General features: G+C 44.2%; 7 protein-coding genes across 7 annotated transcripts; 2 read left to right on the top strand and 5 right to left on the bottom strand.

Annotated features, from left to right (window-relative positions):
• Nucleotides 1-1564: 1564 nt before the first annotated feature.
• Nucleotides 1565-2001, bottom strand: O0I10_001652 (uncharacterized protein; the record flags this gene model as incomplete). The annotated part of the gene is made up of 2 exons (XM_058481744.1): nt 1565-1813; nt 1933-2001. The coding sequence occupies 2 exons, from the start codon at nt 1999-2001 to the stop codon at nt 1565-1567; spliced, it is 318 nt and encodes a 105-aa protein (XP_058347601.1).
• A 679-nt stretch (nt 2002-2680) lies between these two features.
• On the top strand, nt 2681-4346 carry O0I10_001651 (uncharacterized protein; the record flags this gene model as incomplete). Its single annotated transcript, XM_058481743.1, has 2 exons — nt 2681-3065; nt 3124-4346. 2 exons carry the CDS (start codon nt 2681-2683, stop codon nt 4344-4346), a joined length of 1608 nt encoding a protein of 535 aa, XP_058347600.1.
• Nucleotides 4347-4442: 96 nt separating this feature from the next.
• Nucleotides 4443-5576, bottom strand: O0I10_001650 (uncharacterized protein; the record flags this gene model as incomplete). Its single annotated transcript, XM_058481742.1, has 1 exon — nt 4443-5576. One exon carries the CDS (start codon nt 5574-5576, stop codon nt 4443-4445), a length of 1134 nt encoding a protein of 377 aa, XP_058347599.1.
• A 131-nt stretch (nt 5577-5707) lies between these two features.
• O0I10_001649 (uncharacterized protein) lies at nt 5708-6058 on the bottom strand (the record flags this gene model as incomplete). Its single annotated transcript, XM_058481741.1, has 1 exon — nt 5708-6058. The coding sequence occupies one exon, from the start codon at nt 6056-6058 to the stop codon at nt 5708-5710; it is 351 nt and encodes a 116-aa protein (XP_058347598.1).
• A 2762-nt stretch (nt 6059-8820) lies between these two features.
• Nucleotides 8821-10033, bottom strand: O0I10_001648 (uncharacterized protein; the record flags this gene model as incomplete). Its single annotated transcript, XM_058481740.1, has 6 exons — nt 8821-8837; nt 8903-9094; nt 9180-9346; nt 9415-9737; nt 9826-9918; nt 9989-10033. The coding sequence occupies 6 exons, from the start codon at nt 10031-10033 to the stop codon at nt 8821-8823; spliced, it is 837 nt and encodes a 278-aa protein (XP_058347597.1).
• Nucleotides 10034-12811: 2778 nt separating this feature from the next.
• On the top strand, nt 12812-14026 carry O0I10_001647 (uncharacterized protein; the record flags this gene model as incomplete). Its single annotated transcript, XM_058481739.1, has 2 exons — nt 12812-12814; nt 12872-14026. 2 exons carry the CDS (start codon nt 12812-12814, stop codon nt 14024-14026), a joined length of 1158 nt encoding a protein of 385 aa, XP_058347596.1.
• A 252-nt stretch (nt 14027-14278) lies between these two features.
• Nucleotides 14279-18693, bottom strand: O0I10_001646 (uncharacterized protein; the record flags this gene model as incomplete). The annotated part of the gene is made up of 6 exons (XM_058481738.1): nt 14279-15048; nt 15115-17732; nt 17797-17922; nt 17986-18179; nt 18263-18526; nt 18598-18693. The coding sequence occupies 6 exons, from the start codon at nt 18691-18693 to the stop codon at nt 14279-14281; spliced, it is 4068 nt and encodes a 1355-aa protein (XP_058347595.1).
• Nucleotides 18694-18797: the final 104 nt, after the last annotated feature.

Genomic DNA, 18797 nt, shown 5'->3' with positions numbered 1-18797 from the left:
TTTTGTCTACCTGCTACCAAATTTGGATTTGCTATAAGCATCACCACTTCTTTACGATGTCAAGTGCCAACAAGCAGCTGGTAGAATGTATGTATGGAAATGATACCAGCCAAGGTCAGGTTGCCTAGGTGCTAAGAACAGGCTGCCTTGGTTACCTGCCACGTGCTGAGCAGGTTCAAGTAGTGGTTGCTAGGTACTAAAAGCTATGGCGCAGCACTTGACATCTACCCGAGCAATTCTTTAACTCCTCCCTTTTCATATTGTAAAAGCCATTCTATGACCTCGATGGATGCTGGTCTGCATGCGATAAAACGAGATAAATGTTGGATATGTATCATGCATTATCCGTTTCATGCTGTTGTTATTGCCTTGTTCCTGCATAGGTACGCTACATGCTCTAGCTTTGTGTATCAGAGAGATCACCGTATTACGGCATTGGTGTTATTATCATGCATCATTTTCACTAGTCGACTACCAATGATACATACTTCCCAATGGATGAAGCATACAAGCCTTGACATGGTGCTTAAGCGACTCGTTTATTTCACTCGCATTTATACGTAGCAAAATGGGATGTGCGTAGTTGTATTATACAATGGGTTGTGAAGAAGAGAATACATGATGGAGTTGCCATCAGGTCCATAATTACAAATAAGCTCCATGTACAGTAAGCTAATCAGCTGTTTCGATGCCAATGTTACCATAGTTATTGAGGAAATCCGATTCTATGTACGCATTCCTTGGTCTTCGTTTGTCACACCGTGAAGCGGATTGGTAGTTCCGCGTTCCGAGTATTCTACAGGTGACGTTTTGTCTCCTGGAGATAATGCATTATGCCTTGGCCCATTTACAAGGCTACACACGTCTTTTGGTCATAAAACGTATACCATTCAATTCTTGGATCAACCATCATCGTCCGTTTGCAAAATGTCACGCCGCAAAACCATCCATTGGAAGAGGTCTATAGTGGATCATCAACCAAGACGCCATCCACATAATCATACATGGCTACTCAAGAGACCGGTTCATCATCATCCTCATCTTTTAGTACGTGTTGGATCAATGTAGTAAGTCAACGTTGATGGATGATACAACATCATGGTGTACTATTCAAGCGAGACCAACTTGGCTCTAAATCAATGCAAACATGGGTTTGGTTAGTAGCGTATAGAATGCTTCATGCATAAACAATGACCATGGCTCAAGAAAAGGTGTCCTTAATCCGCATTCTGTATAAAAGATACTTTCGCTCATGTTTGTCAATGACGTGCGTGATCATAATACGGCAGCGTTATGCCATGGTGATAATGGTCCTGTGCATCATGGCATGATTCATATCAAGGAGGGTTGAATTTTTGGGAGAACAAAGCCACTCTTCAATGGGGATGTTACCATAGCAACAGCTTCACCAGATCAACGTATATACATATACACCCCTCCAACCATCACAAATGGATTACCCAGCCACTTAATGGAATATACATGTGTGTGTGAGAAAGATCGCGAAAGGAGATAAATGTTACGCGAGAGGCTTTATTTGCTGATAGGATGTTGTATGGATTGTTTAGTCGAAAAGACCGAAGCCCATATCCTCATCGGATTCTTCAGCCTCTTCCTCCTTGGCCTCTTCCTTCTTCTCCTCACCACCAGCGGGGGCAGCACCAGCAGCACCAGCAGGAGCAGCACCAGGAGCGCTGAAACCGCTCAAGAGTTCCTTAAGGTCTTGACCTTCCAAAGCCTTGGCGAAAATGGAGAACCAGATAGGCTCAACAGTGAGACCAGCCTTCTTGACCAAAGTCTGAAGGTTCTCAGCCTAGAATGAAGTAGAAAAAGAGGTTAGCCATGTTGACCATGGGGTTGAATTGAATTGTGTGTGCTCTATCAATAAAGCCCAAAACACAACAAGATGGGGTTTATCCAATGAATACATACAGACATATCAACTTCACCATCCTGAAGGATGAGAGCAGCGTAGGTAAGGGCGAGTTCAGCAGTCGACATTTTGATGGATGGATGGATGGATAACGGTGCTGTCAGAAAGAGGGAGCTAGCTTATTGCACGCACCCCTTCCTCTTGTCATCCAATCTCCCCTACAAACCCGATCCAAAGCCAGCTTCCCATTCTCCTTCCCCATTGGTTGATTTTCTACAGCCACTCATACAGCCAATCATTCTCGTGATTTCTTCAAGTGGGTGGTTGCTATGCATGATGCCATGACTACCATTCCCAAATCACTCGATGTTTTAAAGTAATCATGTATACATTGATCTACTAATAAAGTATACTTATCAATGTGCGTGCTATATACCACGTTATTCAAGTACGAATTACACACACAACGGAGCTGGACCAATGATTCCCTTGACAACACGAAGTAAGGTCAACTATATTATACAGCCTGCACAAGTGATACCGAAACGTTAGCTGCAGCCTGTAATCATGTGTCTAACGGCTGCATATTAAAAGTGAATTGAGTTTTGGCTTTTCCTCATGAAACATTTCTCTCCCTCGTTATACTGTTCCACAACATTGCTCAGCCCAACTTACTACCACACCAAGACTTCTTTAAAGGTAAATGGACCCATGGGTACGCGACATTGCGTAGCAAACTAATTGCATTGCCCTAAACTATAGTGTGTATTGGGTTAATGTCGGCCGGTCGACACCATTGACTTCTCCATGCAAAGGGACATGCAACAAGACAGCGCCACGAATCACGTGAGCAAGGCTTCTTCTGCAAGGCTATCACCCGGTGATCCTTTTCAACGTTTACCACCCGAGATCATGATTCAAATATGGAGCAACATCAACGTGCTTGATCTTTTACGTTCATGCGTCATGGTATCGAGAACATGGCGTGATCAATTACTGCAATGTGGATATCTATGGACAAAGGTTACAGTGCATCAGGAGGATCATTTATCACCAATTGCGTTATCCACTGTGAGCGATCATGTTCAAAGGCTTCGTCTCTTTTATCTCTCTTCTCGCTGGCTTACTGGATTTCACACTAAAATCATGCAAGGATCGTTTGCAAGTATTACGCATCTCACCATCATGCTAGGTAAGATATCTTCGCACTCATCAACATCATCATCAATGGACTTAAACGGATTACATAGGCGGCCAAGAGCATATGGAAAAGCAGTTGCTGGTTCAAATGTTTGAGAAATTGGGATGCACTTTGAAGTCGCTTTATTGCCAAACACTGCAAAACTTTCCGGATCTTGCTGTTGTGACAAGGACTTGCCCTTTTCTTCATTCACTCGTGTACAAAAACTCGCATGGTCTCTTCAACCTTGATGCACTTGAACCGTATCCTGGAGAACTGAGGTCGTTGACAATAGAGAACCATTGCATCGATGACATTGAACGCGATCAGCTCATCTCCATCGTATCCAATTTGGGACGACACCTCCAAGCATTATCAGTATTTCCATGTGGAGAAGAATGCATAAGCGACGTGCAGCGATACTGCCCCGACATCCACACGATTGTTTGGAATTGCGGATACCCAACATTAGATGGTATCCATGGATGCGAGATGATATTACCACCACCACCATCCACCAAGGGATTACGACACTTATCCATTGCGCCTCACCATATTGACCTCGTGGTTGCTTTGATGACAAGATACAAAGATACGCTTGAGACGCTTCATTTGACCCTGGTATTACTTCGCAGCTGCGATCAATTGGAACGACTAAAGGATGTTGTGATGAAACGCCTCGACTCAATGTCTATTCGATGGGTACGAGATCGTGACGCTGGAACCAGGATTGCTGCAGCTATACTTGATACATGCCAAGAATCCCTTCGAGTGCTCAGCTTGGAGAAATTACACATGAAGCCATTGACACGCCATTTGTGCAACTTGAGAACCTTGAAATCATTGCGATTGGATAGCATAGTACTTCACGAGTATATGGCAATCTACTGGGATCGTTTGTGCAGCATTGACAACAACAAAAAAGTCACCTTGATCTCTCTGGAGTTTCGCAATGTGGATATCACAGATCGTGACTTGATGCTCCTCGCAAGGATTGGCACTTTGAAGGACTTTACACTTTCATTCACTGACGATCACGACCTATCTTTCACGGATCATGCCGTTCAACAATTCTTTAATGAAACCAGGAGCGCATTAAGGAACGTGGTACTGGATTTCACACCGATGTCATGGTCAGCACTCGATATCATGGCAAGGATACCATCATTAAGAAGGGTGACGCTTTCGAAGCATGTACCAATCGATTCGGTGCACACCTTTAGAAATAGATACCCAAGGTTGCGTGTCGAGGGGATGAAAGAAAAGGAACGCGACATTTACGCCTTTTGCTGACATCTATAATAATGTAAATGAGATCATCTTGTTATATAACACGCTTATAGATAAACAGCTTTGTATGAGCATTGATTACAATCCAAGTTTTATCCACTATATAGTACAACAACAAAGATGATATTCTCTTTTGTCTAATTTAATTACTTGAATGGCAGGGTATGTGTTTTTGAATCGAGTTATCCTCTCCAAGGGAAGCTTTTGTACCAGCAGTAATCTCTTTACAAAGGGCAAGTCACCCACTGCGTCCAATATCTTGTCATTGATTTGAGGAAGGAAAAGACCCACAGTTTGTATTGAGCTTTGTGTGTTGATGAAGAAATCAATGATGCCATTTTCAGACCATGAATCCCTGGGACCGGAGACGATCTTGATGCACTTTAAAGTTTGTATCTTTGCAAGCAATGAAAATGTCTGATCCGTAAACGCGACATCATAAATCTCAATAGTGGTCATTGGGCATGCATCACCCATTGCTGCTAGTCGTGTGAAATAGGATGTCATGTGATGTTCGATTGTCTCATCAAGTTGACATAGGCGTAAGCACTTGAGATGCGGCATGTCGGGTAAAGATGGGCTGGGGATGCTGCGATCGCCTTGTAAATAGAGTTTGTGAAGTGATGGTCGGCACATGCCTCGCATCATTTCTAAGAAACGATCCATCCTGAATCCTGGTACTGTGACGATCGAGAGCGAATTCAACCGATTCAATTGCAGGTGCCGTATGATACGTCCGCTTTCAGAAAAGATGTCACCACCATACAATGGCGTATTCAACCATAATTGCATCGTTTCCAGGGTATCGCTGTGCTTCCTCATCAAGCCAAGGAATAGTCGTAAATCTTGTGGTGCCATTGTCAAATGTCTCAATCCATTGTTGTTGTTGTTGTTGTCAGCTTCAATGTCGTCTAATGATAACGATTCCTCTGTGGTATCATGTGCTGGAACAATCAGATAGGCACCGCATGTCAATGTATGTAAATGAGGACAGCATAGCTCCACCACATCGAGATCACGATCACACACAGGAACGTTAAGAACGCGTAATCCATTCCCCAATCGAGAAAGCACCCAAATCAATTCATGCCGTAACAAGGGACGAGTGGAATAGTTGTCCAATTTGAGCGCTCTCAATTTTGCGGAGGGGTAAATATCCAAATCGTCGCCATAGCTACCGTACCAAAAAGGGCTGTTGAATTCAAGACATCTGAGATTGGGACAAGCGGTCATCACAGAGGCGAGGCTTAATGCTGGATCATGTAGACTTATGTTGAGTGTTGTCAGCGTGTTGCCAAGGATCGAAAGTCCACTGAACAAGTCAATGCTATGATCGAAAGCTTTCAATGATATGTATACATCCATCAGTCGTGTTCAAGAGGAAAAGGGATCTGACAAGTCTTACGTAGATTAAGTTTGAGATGCCGTAGATTGACAAATACGCCTCGTTTGATATCCTCAAATAGCAACTGTAGCCATGGGTGATGATGATCAATGATGTCGAGTTTCTGGATATGATGGGCCACAGGTAATAGCGCCCTTGGTGAAAATTGCTCCTTTTCGGTCTTGACGTGGATCCACAATGGAGCGCATTGTATGAGTCGTGTATGCCACGTTTTGGAGACCAAGTATGAGCCGGCTAGTATATCCGCTGTATCGAAACCACTCAACACATGGCACAAGATCTCGGTCGGTAAATGATGGAATGAAGTCATCGAGTGTTGGGACACGAGCTTATTGTCACTATTGAGGTGGATGCTAGGTGCTGTATCAGATATCGTTGTCGTCGTCGGGTCGTGTGTTGTGCCTTGCGTGACGCTGAGTCGTGTCGATGCACTACTTGTTCACATGCTTAGTTGACAGGATTCAACCCATTCCTCTCTAATGTAGACATCGCTTACAGCTTCCAATCGAGATGACAATAAACGGATCAAGTTGACGTAAACAAGTGGGGAAGAAGGGCGGCTGCAGAAAATGTCGGGATGATTGCTTCTTTGCTTTGTGAAACAAGCCCTTTGCCTCTTTCTTCAGATACAGCCAGTGGTGATGTAAGTAGCTGTTATGTACCATAAGTATGCATCCATACGTTACAGGTGAACAATGCGTGTAAGAAAAGTTGTATGTAATGGTTGTGGATAAAAGAAACCTGTAGCTGTAAGCAGATGAAAAAGAAGGCAGAGGAGAGTGCTGGGAATGGGTAAGGCGAATGATACAAAGTGCACCTTGTGCAACCGGTGTCAAAGTCCAAGGATGTAAAAACCGTAGCTGTAAAGGAAAGTCGTAGCTGTAAGGATGAAAAAGTCGTCGTTGTCGCAAGTCAGCTCTCATTGTAGCCAATGACTTTCGCCTGGTGTTATATTCTTGTAAGCACACTAAGGTGTACTTCAAAGATTCCAATGTCTATTCTTCGATGCGAGGACCATCGACCTCGCTGTAGTATGACGACGATAGATTAGGCTATATATCCCCATTCCAAATTTTCAAATGAAACATGAGGTCTTTTTTAGAGAAACATGAACAGCATGTACAAGAGCATGTTGTGTGAAAGTTTCAGGTTCGAGAAGGGCAATCTCATAATCAAGGATTGATGTACAGTGTTCATGCATTAAAACAAGAAGTGTCCGATCATTTAATTTACACTCCTTCCACCTCAACTTCTTCCCCTCTTCCCCGCATTCTCAACTGTTGGCCCATTCAAGTATACAACTACCACCTGCGAACGATTGCCCTGCTTCAACCCATCATGTCGATCCCACAGCTATCTTGATCCGATTGTCTTTGACTGAACGGCAACCCCCTACATCACACGAGCCTTTTCTGGATACTACACCTTCTCTTGTACACTCGTCTACCACGACCAACCGTAACAGCATTCATTGCAGCAGTCGTTATTAGCAAGGGTCTTTACTCTATTGTCTCAAACAGCGTTCTCTACTTGCAGCATCTTGCCTACAGCCTGTCTTTGTTACGTGCGACAGCAGCTAGCCATGTATACAAGCAACTTTATTTATGTGTAGCAACTTATTTCAATACATACGAATTCCTATGGATATGGATATGGGTCTGAACGATGGAGTGTTTTGGTACATGTGATGGAAGGAAGTGGATACACTGCCTGGTTTAATTCCCTTGGCCAATTTAGAACGTGATGTCTAGTTTGGATGACACCATATCAGCCGTCAACTACGCCGCAATACAAGCAACCTTCAGCTGGTCAAGCTGTGAGCTGCTATGGATAATGACCAAGGAAAGGGATTGACCAACAGCCGGATGGAAAAGGAAACATGTCAGCCGCAATATTGGGTTTACATTGGTTATGGATGGAAGGATGCGATCAAGTGCAGTGATGAGAAGTCCTGGAATCTTACTTTGGTTGCTTGGCGCCTCATCGGCAGGAACGATGGATCGTGCCACGTGAATACGGCTGAGGATGGTGATGGTTCGGATGGAATTGAGGAGATGGCTTATACCTTTGACGAAAGGAGGTGTTTCACAGCTATGGATGATATTGGAATACTCGACCCAAAGCATATACAGCACCTATTTTGCAATCATGGATGAAGGGTGAGCATGAAGATAGCAATCAAGTATAGGATGATACAATTATCCCTGATGATCCTATATGTTTCTCCCATATGTGCCCTATTCAATTTGGCTATATTGTTCCCTTATGTATCATGTATCTACCTCATAAGCATCGTCCACAATACCGTGTCTACGTGTTCTTCGACTTTTTATTAAATGAAAATTGGGATTCAACATAATACTTTGGGTATCGTACGATCAGCTTAGATGTGCAAGGAGTGGATCACTTGGTTGTTTTCTGCATTGAAAGGGGAACTGCAAACGTGAAAGGTGGAAAGCGAGATATCATATATTTGGTAAGGTTACACAGTAGGCTACACAAGTTGGTTCAGGGGTGGAGTTGCATAACTAATCAATCGATGTGATGCGCACAGACCTAACAGCTTAATTACGAGGGCTGTTCTCAATTGAAGTCTTGAGCAATGATCAATCTTATGGAGCTAAGAGCTTAGGATATTGTTGAGGGTACGTATAAACAGTAATAGCTGTAGCAAGCGGGGTGGCATGGAGTGCACGAATTGGAGCGAACAGGAGGAACAAAGAGGCCACTCTTCTTCACTTCCACTTCACAAAAAAGGTAAGCGTGTCTCCATTTACAAACTACAACGCGTTAATTGCTGGCATTCCTTCCAATGTACAGCGTCCATTGGGTTGAACATGTGGTCAATGGCGACGCTTTCCAGTTGCAGACATTCAACAGCAAGTACGCGCGCGATCTGCCCATGACTCATGCTTCCATTGCAATACAACATGTACGTTCCATCGCTGCATTACTTTACCATTCAAGCTGGACATTGAGATACTAAAGTTCACGTGTAGTTTACTATTCTCGCGTTTATACGAGATCCAAAGGGGGCGTCGTGTGTCGTGTGTATGCTTTCCATGGTTGTCGTCAGGGAGGGTCGCAACCTATTGTTACTATGGGTATGTCAACATGAAAAGCGAATGCTATTGTTACCTTACACTTCACTTACTGTAGCTTGGACACGTTGGATTATGGTACCTCTGGCAGCAACAAGATACGGATCTCAAAGCAAGAATGCTTATGGTTGGCTCAATGGTGTTGACAATCTTTCGGCGCATCACGATTTCACTGTCATCGTCAAAAGGTAACTCGCCAGCCAATAAAGTGTACAAGATGATACCAAGCGACCAAATATCGGTTTCTATGGCAACAGAGTAACCATGAGCAACAAAACATTCAGGGAGGAGAAGGAAGGGGGAATTTAATGCAACAAAGAAAAAACTTACCAGGACCCGTGTACCGTTTTTGGTTAATCATCTCAGGGGCCGAATACGCTAGACTTCCACAAAACGTTTCCAAAAGTTGCTTGTCTTCGGCATGACGAGCGAATCCAAAGTCGCAGATCTTTGCATTGTGATCCATATCCAGCAAGATGTTCTCAAGTTTGAGATCCCTTGAAACCAAAAAGTGTTAGAGAAAAGGGGGTGGTCATCATTGACATCATTGTAATAGGGTTTTTACCTGTGTACAATGTTACGTTCGTGACAGTAGTGGATGGCGTCGACAAGTTGCCGGAAATAGCGTTGAGCCTGTTGCTCCGTAAAACGACCTGTTTCAGTCAACAAGTCGAATAATTCGCCATTGGGGCAGTATTCGGATACGATGAAGATAGCTGATTCGGTGGATAGGACTTCATACAAGGCGATGATATTAGGATGTCGTAGTTGTCGGTGATGATGGATTTCACGCGCCATGAGCGGAGCATGTTGCTTGCTGATCTTTTTAATGGCGACTTGTTTGCCTGTGATCTGATGTGTGCCAAGCTTCACTTTGCCATAGGTACCCTAATGTATGTATGTATGTATGTAAGTATGTATGCAATCAGCCAGTGCCCCCCCTTAAACAGCCACCACTCTTATGAATATGACGTACCTCACCAATGGTATCACCAATGGTATAGCATCCAATGACTGTGATCTTAGGTGAAGAGAGTTGTCGGAGGAGATCATTGTAATCCGCTGCGAGCTGTGTAGTAGTGTATGCATACGTTAGTAGCTATAGATGGGGGTAGATCCACTATGGGTAATGATGTTACCTTTGCTTTCTGATTGTGGATACTAGAGCGAGGAGAGGATATCATTATACGTATATAAGCTTGGAAGATATATATTCACGGGTGTGTCGTATATAATAATAGGTGTTGTTGATAGGGTGCCGAAAAGTGACGCGATGAAAGAAAGGAATGGGTGTGTTTTTGGTGGTAGTGGTAGGCAATGGATGAGCAAAGGGTTACGAGTGAGTGTGAGGAGAGAGAATGCAATAAGAGTTGTAGTTGTTGTTGTTGGTTGTTGTTGTTGCTCGTATACTTATTGCCGTAGTTGCGATGGAGGAGAGAGAGAAGAGAGAAAAGGAATATATTCACAGGATTAGAAGGAGTGCATTTCCCGTGTGAGGGATTGGAGAGATGAGTGGTAGAGAGTAGAAAAAGAGAAAAGAGAAAGGCTGGACAATAGTAGTCGATGAGGACAAGCCTAATAGGATCACTGGTGTTGTACAAATACAAATTTTGGTGCGCGTAAGGGCAATCTCACAAGCAAGGCTTGCTACTTTTCTTGGAAGGTGAAGACTCTTGTCGCTTACCCCCCTTGGCTAAATACTACATTCACCAATGTCTTCCCATTTATGCCCTCATTCATGTATTTGATACCATTTATTACCCGCTCCATCATGACAACGCTTTTACATTCACCCTTGCAGAATACATGGATGGAAGTTGTTAATAAAAAGGGATCGATGTACAGATTTTCTTCCTATCTCATTGTACGCTTGTCTACAAGCAGCAGCTTGTACAACGTGGCAATTTGACTTAATATTGTTGCTCCCCCGCTGGTTGTAAGCTCCTGTCGTCGAGTCACACATACACCACATTTAGTGGCCTTTGTCGTTACAAAAAGATGACCGAGGATGTTGTTGCTAATCAACACACACACACGTAGCAGCGCGCTTACACCAATAATGCAAACATGCTAAAGCGGACTTTCGGCAATGAAATGTGGTGTGAGAAACATGATCGACCGCTTGCTTTTTGTTGCCAGCCACACACACATTCATTTTCTCTTGGCGCCTTTCTTCTCCTTAGAGCATAATACGTCTAATGCAAATGGACATTGTTTCATTTATTAATGAATGGGACAACATGTGTGAGTGAGCTCATGATACATGTGATGTCGTCAGGTGGTGGATCATTACAACACCCATTATCATCACATACATACCCGCGTGGTGTATGCTGCTGCCGGTTAATCAGATTGATCCGGTACCCAATCATGCACATGAGCTATTTACACCCTGCTGTGTTGAAGATTTGGATCATCATCCAATAAAGCCCTGATTTTCATTATTGCATACAACATCTCCATTGTCTTCCGATCATAGTCTTATAGTAGCATAGAGTTAATTGATGTATAGGCCTCCGCCAAAAGTTTGTTGTAATGATCAACTAGTCAATTATCCATGTCCTTGCTCAAAATGTATGCATGTAAAGAAGATCAATGCCGGATACGGCATGTTGCATATAGCGCCACAGTAACCAATGAATTTTGACCAGCGTATGCAGCAGCATCAACAACAACAGCCGGGGGTCATTGTGTATGTGTCTATTTCTGTATACACAAATGTGTGGGATGATGATTGCATAAAGCTAGACAACCATCATTATCCATAAAATGGGGTTAAGGAGGTAAAAGAAAGAAAGAAAGAATGAGAGAGCAATTCAAGCTGTATTATTACTTGACCCTATCTCAGCGGGTGTGAGTGTGAGTGTGTTTCATTTTCTCACCCATCCTAAATCCCATCTCAGTACACTATTTGAAAGGAACCCTTTGTTTTGATAAGGTAATGATCTGTGCCCTTTTCATGCACAGCAGGGCAACACTCCACGAGGATTATTAACTGGGAAGGTCCGTCATCGCCGAGTAACTAAAGTGGAATCCCTTTTGCTCCTTGTTCTCCACCTCGCCCCCTTTTTTCGATAGCCCAAGCTGCTCTTTGTATTCGGTATCTATCGAAAAAGCGAGTTGATCATTGTTAGGTGTATTATGCAACGAGATGGTTGATTGTACATATATATAGAGTCTTGCACGCGGGCACTGAATGCAGGATTGAATTTGTGTAACCTGCAAGTTCAGGCACATGCTAAAGCCAAATAGATTACGCCACGACATGAATGACTTTTTTGATAAATGTATCCCATTGTACCCTAATTGTGAAAGTTTTGGGGGTTTCCAGGGGAGGGAATTGATAGTTTGTAAGCATCAAATGAGGTCTCTTGGCTTTCCACAAAAGAAAAAGATGAATCATCTGCTGCTTTGTTGTCTATTATTGATTGGTACGATGAGAGAGTGTGAGAGAGAGAGATTGCTGCATAATTGCAAATTGATTATGTATGCAAATGTCATTTTGTGATCTAGGTGCCGATAGTATCTTTATACTTCTGACAGGTTGATCGTGTGGGGGAGTGAGTAGAAGCAGCACATTCAAGGAGAGAGTATGTGTGTGTGTGAGTGTCTCGCATGACACAATGGGGATATTCGATCCACCAATACAAGACCTCTCCTCACATGAGAATCAAAGAGCTGACCTGTGCTCCATTGTGTGTAATGGTGCATGATACAATATTCTCTTGTTCTCTGTCACATGCACATACAATGAGTCGGAGAGTATGGGTGATGGGGGTTGTGGGGGTAAGAATAAAGTGTGCACATGTAATGGCTACTGTGGGTGTAAAAGCATAATCATCCCAATCTTTCTACTACGCACACCTCTTTTTCCCTTTTCCTTTTTTTGCTGTACCCGGCAGAAAAGGTCCAACATCACGCTTACGCAAAAAAACAAACGCTATTGATTCTACCCAACTGGCATGGTACATGTACATAACTATATTTATTCAATGCCTCTAATATCGATTGACTACTACTAGAATACGCCTCCTCCTGAACAAGATACTTTCATCAAGCCAGATCCCTTCTTTTCAGTATCAACGCCTATTGTCCCATTACCCAATACCACAACTACAGCTTCCACCGTTACCACCACGGGTTCTAGTTCGAGGCCTCGGCGATACACACAACCCACCAGGACTGCACCAAAAGACGAACGCCATTTCGAAAAAGAAGACAACCATGACGATGAGCTCGATCGCATATCTGATATTCTCGCCAATCTCATCCGTGAAGCCAATGATGCAGTGCATGGACTCGAGCGTGAACGTGGTAAAATATTAGAGCAACAGCAACAACGACGCAGTGTGCGAACCAGTTCAAGGTTACCTAGGCCCAAGTCTTTTTCGTCGTCTTCGTCTTTGATCGCGACAAGTAGTAGTAGTAATAATACAATGTCAGTTCCACCACCACATCCACCACTACGACGACGCCCCTTTCCACCACCACATCCACCTCCTATTGAAACAGCACCACTCCTCGAATCGTTTCAACGACTTGATACATCCATGGCTATGGTTGATTCGTTATCTCGCGATCTTAGTAGTCAACAAGAGCATCAACAGCATGATCATTTTACTGCTCTCTTTATCGTACCCCTTTTGCATATACCCCATGCACTTATCACCACCCTTTTCAATGCAGCACCACCGAGTCTTTCAGGCATGGTTGCTTGGGCTTGTCTCTTTGCACTAGGCAATCTCATCATGGGTCCCAATAACAACATGGACAATTCAAGGCGTCTTTCACTTCCTGGTGCTTATCATGATGATGACAACAAAACTAATCTCGCTGGCCGGGATGATGATGATGATGATGAGGATTTACAACAACAGCCAATGCCTACGACAACAACATCCACCACTTCTCCTTCACGTATCATCACCACCACCACCACCAGTGTACGTAAACGTCGTCCTACCATTGTACGTCGTTCAATCTATAGGAAACGTGCTCCTCTTACCAGTCGACAAAGCATGATGCCTCTTTCATCACAACCCTCCTCTTCGAAACGTTCCACCATCCTCGTCAATACCACCACCACTGCTACTGCTACTGCTGCCACTGGTATTAGTAGTAGTAGAAACACCATGCCACTATCACCCAATCAACAACGACGACGCAATTCAGTATGATAATTTATAGAGAGAGAGATACTTCACAACACTTTTTTATTATCCATCAAATCACGTCTATAGCCATGCGTTTTATGTACATTTTCAAGTATTCCATCAGTTCAATCGAAAAAAAAGCCCAGGTTTCATTATGACAAAAGAAGAAAAAGGAAAAAAACGCAAACAATTGAGGAGGGAGAGGAGAGAGAGTGAGAGAGGGGAGATTGAGGGAGAGAGATAGATACACTCACGCACACACATTGATGTCAAATCCTATAATCCTTCACCACCGCCACTGGGAAAGAGACCAGGTGGCAAGTTGCCATTCCGATGTTGCTGCTGTTGCTGTTGTCTGAATTTCATTTCCATTAATGCAGCCAGCGGAGGGGGAGGTCCATGCGGATGATGAGGATGATGATGGTGCATTGAAGGATGTGGAGGAGGAGGATGAGGAGGACCACCATTATTGTTGTTGCCACCAGGATGCATCATACCTGGCGGTGGTGGCGGTGGGGGTTGTTCATGTTGTTGTTGTTGACCAAATGGCGGTGGATGATGATGATGTTGTTGTTGTAAATGATGGGGTGGTGGTGGCATCATACCCATAGGCATTTCTCCAAAGTTACCAGACATGAATGATGGGGGTTGTTGCTGTTGTTGTGGCGGTGGTTGATGTTGGGGATGTTGTTGATGATGGAATGACATGGGCGGTGGTGGTGGTTGTCGCATAGATTGATGATGATGATGGTGATCCTGTTGTTGTTGTTGATGCGGAGATAAGAACATATCAAAAGGTGGTTTGTTCATCATATCTTGATGTGCAGGTGGTGTGGATAAGGGTGCATCGAAACCAGGTCTTTCCATTGGAAATCGCGTATGCTCTGCAGATGCTTGTGGTTGAGCTCCCAAGATTTGCAAAATGGCATTTTGTGATTCTGTCATATCCCTCCTCTCATTCATCACAGCTGCTGCGGGTCCAGGGCTACCATTGCTCATTCTTACTGACATGATGGCTGGATCTTGGAAAGGCATCGATCCTGGTTCTATATATACATACACAAATGAATGAATACACCATATCCCTTCTCATCATCCTTCTTCTCTCTTACCTTTGTAATGTTGTCCATTCATGAGATGAGGTGTCGATGCAGCTGCCTTTCGCAAAAACTCGCCGAAAAAGTTTTGTGCTTCTTGCTTCACATCAGAGTCCTTGCCAACATTTTCCTTCTCCTTCTCCTCCTCTTCTTCAGGATAAGCATCAGGCTTGTGGACTGCTGAGCTATTGTTGGTCAATGTCGAAAGAATCTTGTCATGTTGCTGTTGTTGTTGATCCGATTCATGCTGTAAGATAGGCGTGTTGCTGCTCAAATCGGATGGACGACGATGGAAAGGATCTTCTATTTCTGGGGTATGGGGCTTGTGTGAAGGATCCTCATCACGCATAGGACTGAAGCTGATATTCACATTAGGTAACAGGGCTCGTAGATCATCTTGCATCGATCGAACAGGGTCTTCCCTATGTTCCGCCATCGGTCCATTAGGATGTTGTTGTTGTTGCTGATGCATACTCAATCTCTGCATATTGTTTTCCAAATGCATCATGTCGTGATGATGATTCTCCATGGGTGATTGTTGTTGCTGTGGAGGTTGTGGTGGTGGATGATGTTGAGGACCCCCCATTGGACCAAGACCTGGTGGCATGTTCATGAAATCAGGATGACGATGAGGATGATGGGGTGGAGGTGGAGGTTGATGATGGTGATGAGGTGGTGGAGGTTGACGTAACATGGGTTGCGGTAAACCAAACATGCCTGGTGGTGGAGGTGGCGTGTTGCCATGGAAATCAAACAAAGAAGGTGGTGGAGGTGGAGGTGGTCTTCCAAATCCTGGGAATAAACCTGATGCTTCCAACATTTGTTGAGAGTGCTGTAAACGACGAGCAGCTGCAGGATCTTGACCATTAAATGGATCAAAGTGATGCGATTGCCATTCAGGTGGTCCACTGAATCCAGGAGGAGGCCCATGAGCACGTCCACTGCCATGTTGTTCCATTGGCATTCGCAAATCATCCAATAATGTAGGAGAGGGTCCATGCTGTTGTTGATGAATGGTATGGAAATGCACGTGATCCAATTGTTCATCCAACAAAGGTGGTCGTTCGGGTGATGGTTGAATCATTCCATGATCAAGAGCTCCCAATGGTGATGTACCTCCCAACTCATCTTGTTGTACTTTTTCAGATCGCGACATATGATCATACAAACGTCCTTCATCATCCTCTGATGCCAAATCAGCCTTGAGACTCGATAAACCACCTTCATCATCCAAGCTGCCATGTTCATCTTGCTGGTTCACGTCATCCACCATCAAATCACCAAGCACGTAACTGGTAAAGGATGGCTGGGCTTGTACACTGAATTCAGGGGATGGTGATGATACCTTTGCACTTGTCGACTCCACGTATTCTTCCTCCACATGATCCACTTGTTGATCCACCACAACTTTGTCTTCCTCGGGCTTAGCTTCAGGTTTCTGCAAGGATACAGTAGGCTGTTGTTGCTCATCACGGTGATCCTCTTTCTGATCCTCTTCCTTTTTGAGCTCAAGAGCCTCATCCTTTTGATCCACCAAGGGTTGTTGTTGATCATCACGAAGCTCTTGAACAGGTTCAGCCATAACCACATCTTCTTCCTTGGGTCGTACATTATCCACTTGCTCTGGTTTGACAACATTTTCAGAAACTGGTTCCTCCTTTGGCTTCACAGGTGCAGCGGCAGCAGGTTGTTTCTTTTGCTTTTGCTTCTGTTGCTGTTCCTTTTGTGGTTGTGGTTGTTGATCCTTTGGCTGTTGTTGAGGAGTTTCAGCAGACTTGGTTGGTGCAATAACAACAGGAGTGGGCTTAGGTACGGGTTGCCATGCTGATTCACCGCTACGTCGCAATTGGGTAGATAATGCACTTGTACCACCACCACCAGTGACAGCTGCCTTGCCCTTGATATTGTTGCTACCACCAGCAACAGGCGCCTTTTGCCCATTGGTATTGTTCTTTAAACCTTCTTCAAACTCTTCCAATCGTACCATCTTGGACTTCAACTTCTTTTCCTTTTTGCGTGGGATTGTCGGAGAGTGCTTGGGCTTTTGTGGTGCACTAAGCGCGTCTGACAAAGAAGGACCAAAGTTGACAGGTGTCGTAATGGTGCTGTTTTCAAGACTCGATGCCACCGATCCAGTGCCTGTACTCGTGCCAGTGGTACCTTTGCCCCATGCTGCAGCTGCAGGAAGTGCTGGTTTCTTTTCAATTGCAATGGGTTTGGTTGCCTTGTCAGATGCACTCTTGACTGGTTCAGGGGCATGTGTTTGCTTTCTTTGCTTTGGTGATGGCACTACTGGTGCTGGTGTTGATTCAAGTGGTCGTTGTTGTTGCTGCTGCACTGACACAGGCTCCTCTTCCTTATTAGCAGGTGTCTCTGTCGACGATGAAGATGGCTGTTGTTCTTCTACAATAGGCGCAGGTGGAGGTGGTGGTGGAGGCACAACTTTTGGTATAGGCGCCCATGCAGATTTCTTTGGTGGTGAAGCAGGTTCCACAGCCATTTGCGAAGTGGAGGTAGAAGATGAGGATTCACCCAATGCAGCACGAGTGGTTGTAGCAGGCTTGGCTTGAGCAGGTGCAGGTCGTTTGCTAGGCACCGTGGATGTTGTGGATGATCCACTTGGCTGGGGTTTACTAAAATAGAACTCGAGTTAGTTATAGAAAGTAAAAAGAAGGGATAAAAGACCATCCACCATACCCAATGCTATCCTTGGTGTAACTGTCAACATCTTCCCCTGGCTCGTGCAAATACATGCAATTGGGATTGGGACATGCCATATGCCTCAAGTAGTAGGTGCAATACTTTGTGGTGCCATACGACGCTCTAGTATCCAACAACACGTATTAATGACAAGCTCAATCGCATTCACCCTTTATCATATCATACCTAAGCGATCGACCATCAAAAGTTGAGCCATTGATACCCGCAATAGCCTTGGCAGCATCGTCTTTGCGTTGATAGGTGATATAGATGCCAACTGAGGATGTTTGACTGCCATTGCTGGATGACGACTGATGCGTAGTGGTGCGTTTGCTTACAACAAGCTTTGCAATCTTGCCATACTTTTTGAAGAGCTCGTTCTATAATTACATAATTAATAAACGGATCCCTTTGTCACATAGATCTCCTCCTCAATCGATAGAATCCCCTTTTTATCTCTTACCTCTGCATTCGCATGTTTGGAGCTTAGGCCAAGGACATAGACAAGATTCTTTTGGACCACCCTGACATTGGACAAGTGCTTTCTGCTCGAATCCTTCATATCCTTATGTTGCCGTTCCTTTTCCTTCTTTTCCTTCTGGAACCGTACAATCTCGTCCTTGCTGACAGGAATGAACTGCACGATCTGATCCGTATAGGTGCGTCGACATGCTGGACATCTCCCGTTCAAATTTGACTTGATGTGATGCCAACAGAAACGACAAATCTATATATTGCCATCCGTGATGAGACGTCCACTTTTTCTTTCTTTTGGGTTCCTATTCCAAGCTAGTTTACCTGGTAGCCACAAGGACAAGGGCGAAAATTGCGATCGGCTATATCGAATTCCTCCATGCAAAGAGGGCAATCCAGATCCTCGTCGTCCGAAACCATGGTTGCGTCAAGATGATAAAGAGACGTTTACGCCGGACTTGTGTGTGTAAAGGAAGAGAGAATGAGAGAGAGAGAAAGGAAAGACAAAGAAAAGATAGCGTAAA

Source organism: Lichtheimia ornata, assembly GCF_029851405.1.
Source record: "Lichtheimia ornata isolate CBS 291.66 chromosome Unknown scaffold00004, whole genome shotgun sequence".
Taxonomy (NCBI): domain Eukaryota; kingdom Fungi; phylum Mucoromycota; class Mucoromycetes; order Mucorales; family Lichtheimiaceae; genus Lichtheimia; species Lichtheimia ornata.
Note: the sequence above shows the minus strand (reverse complement) of the source record. Positions and strands in the feature narration are given on the sequence as shown.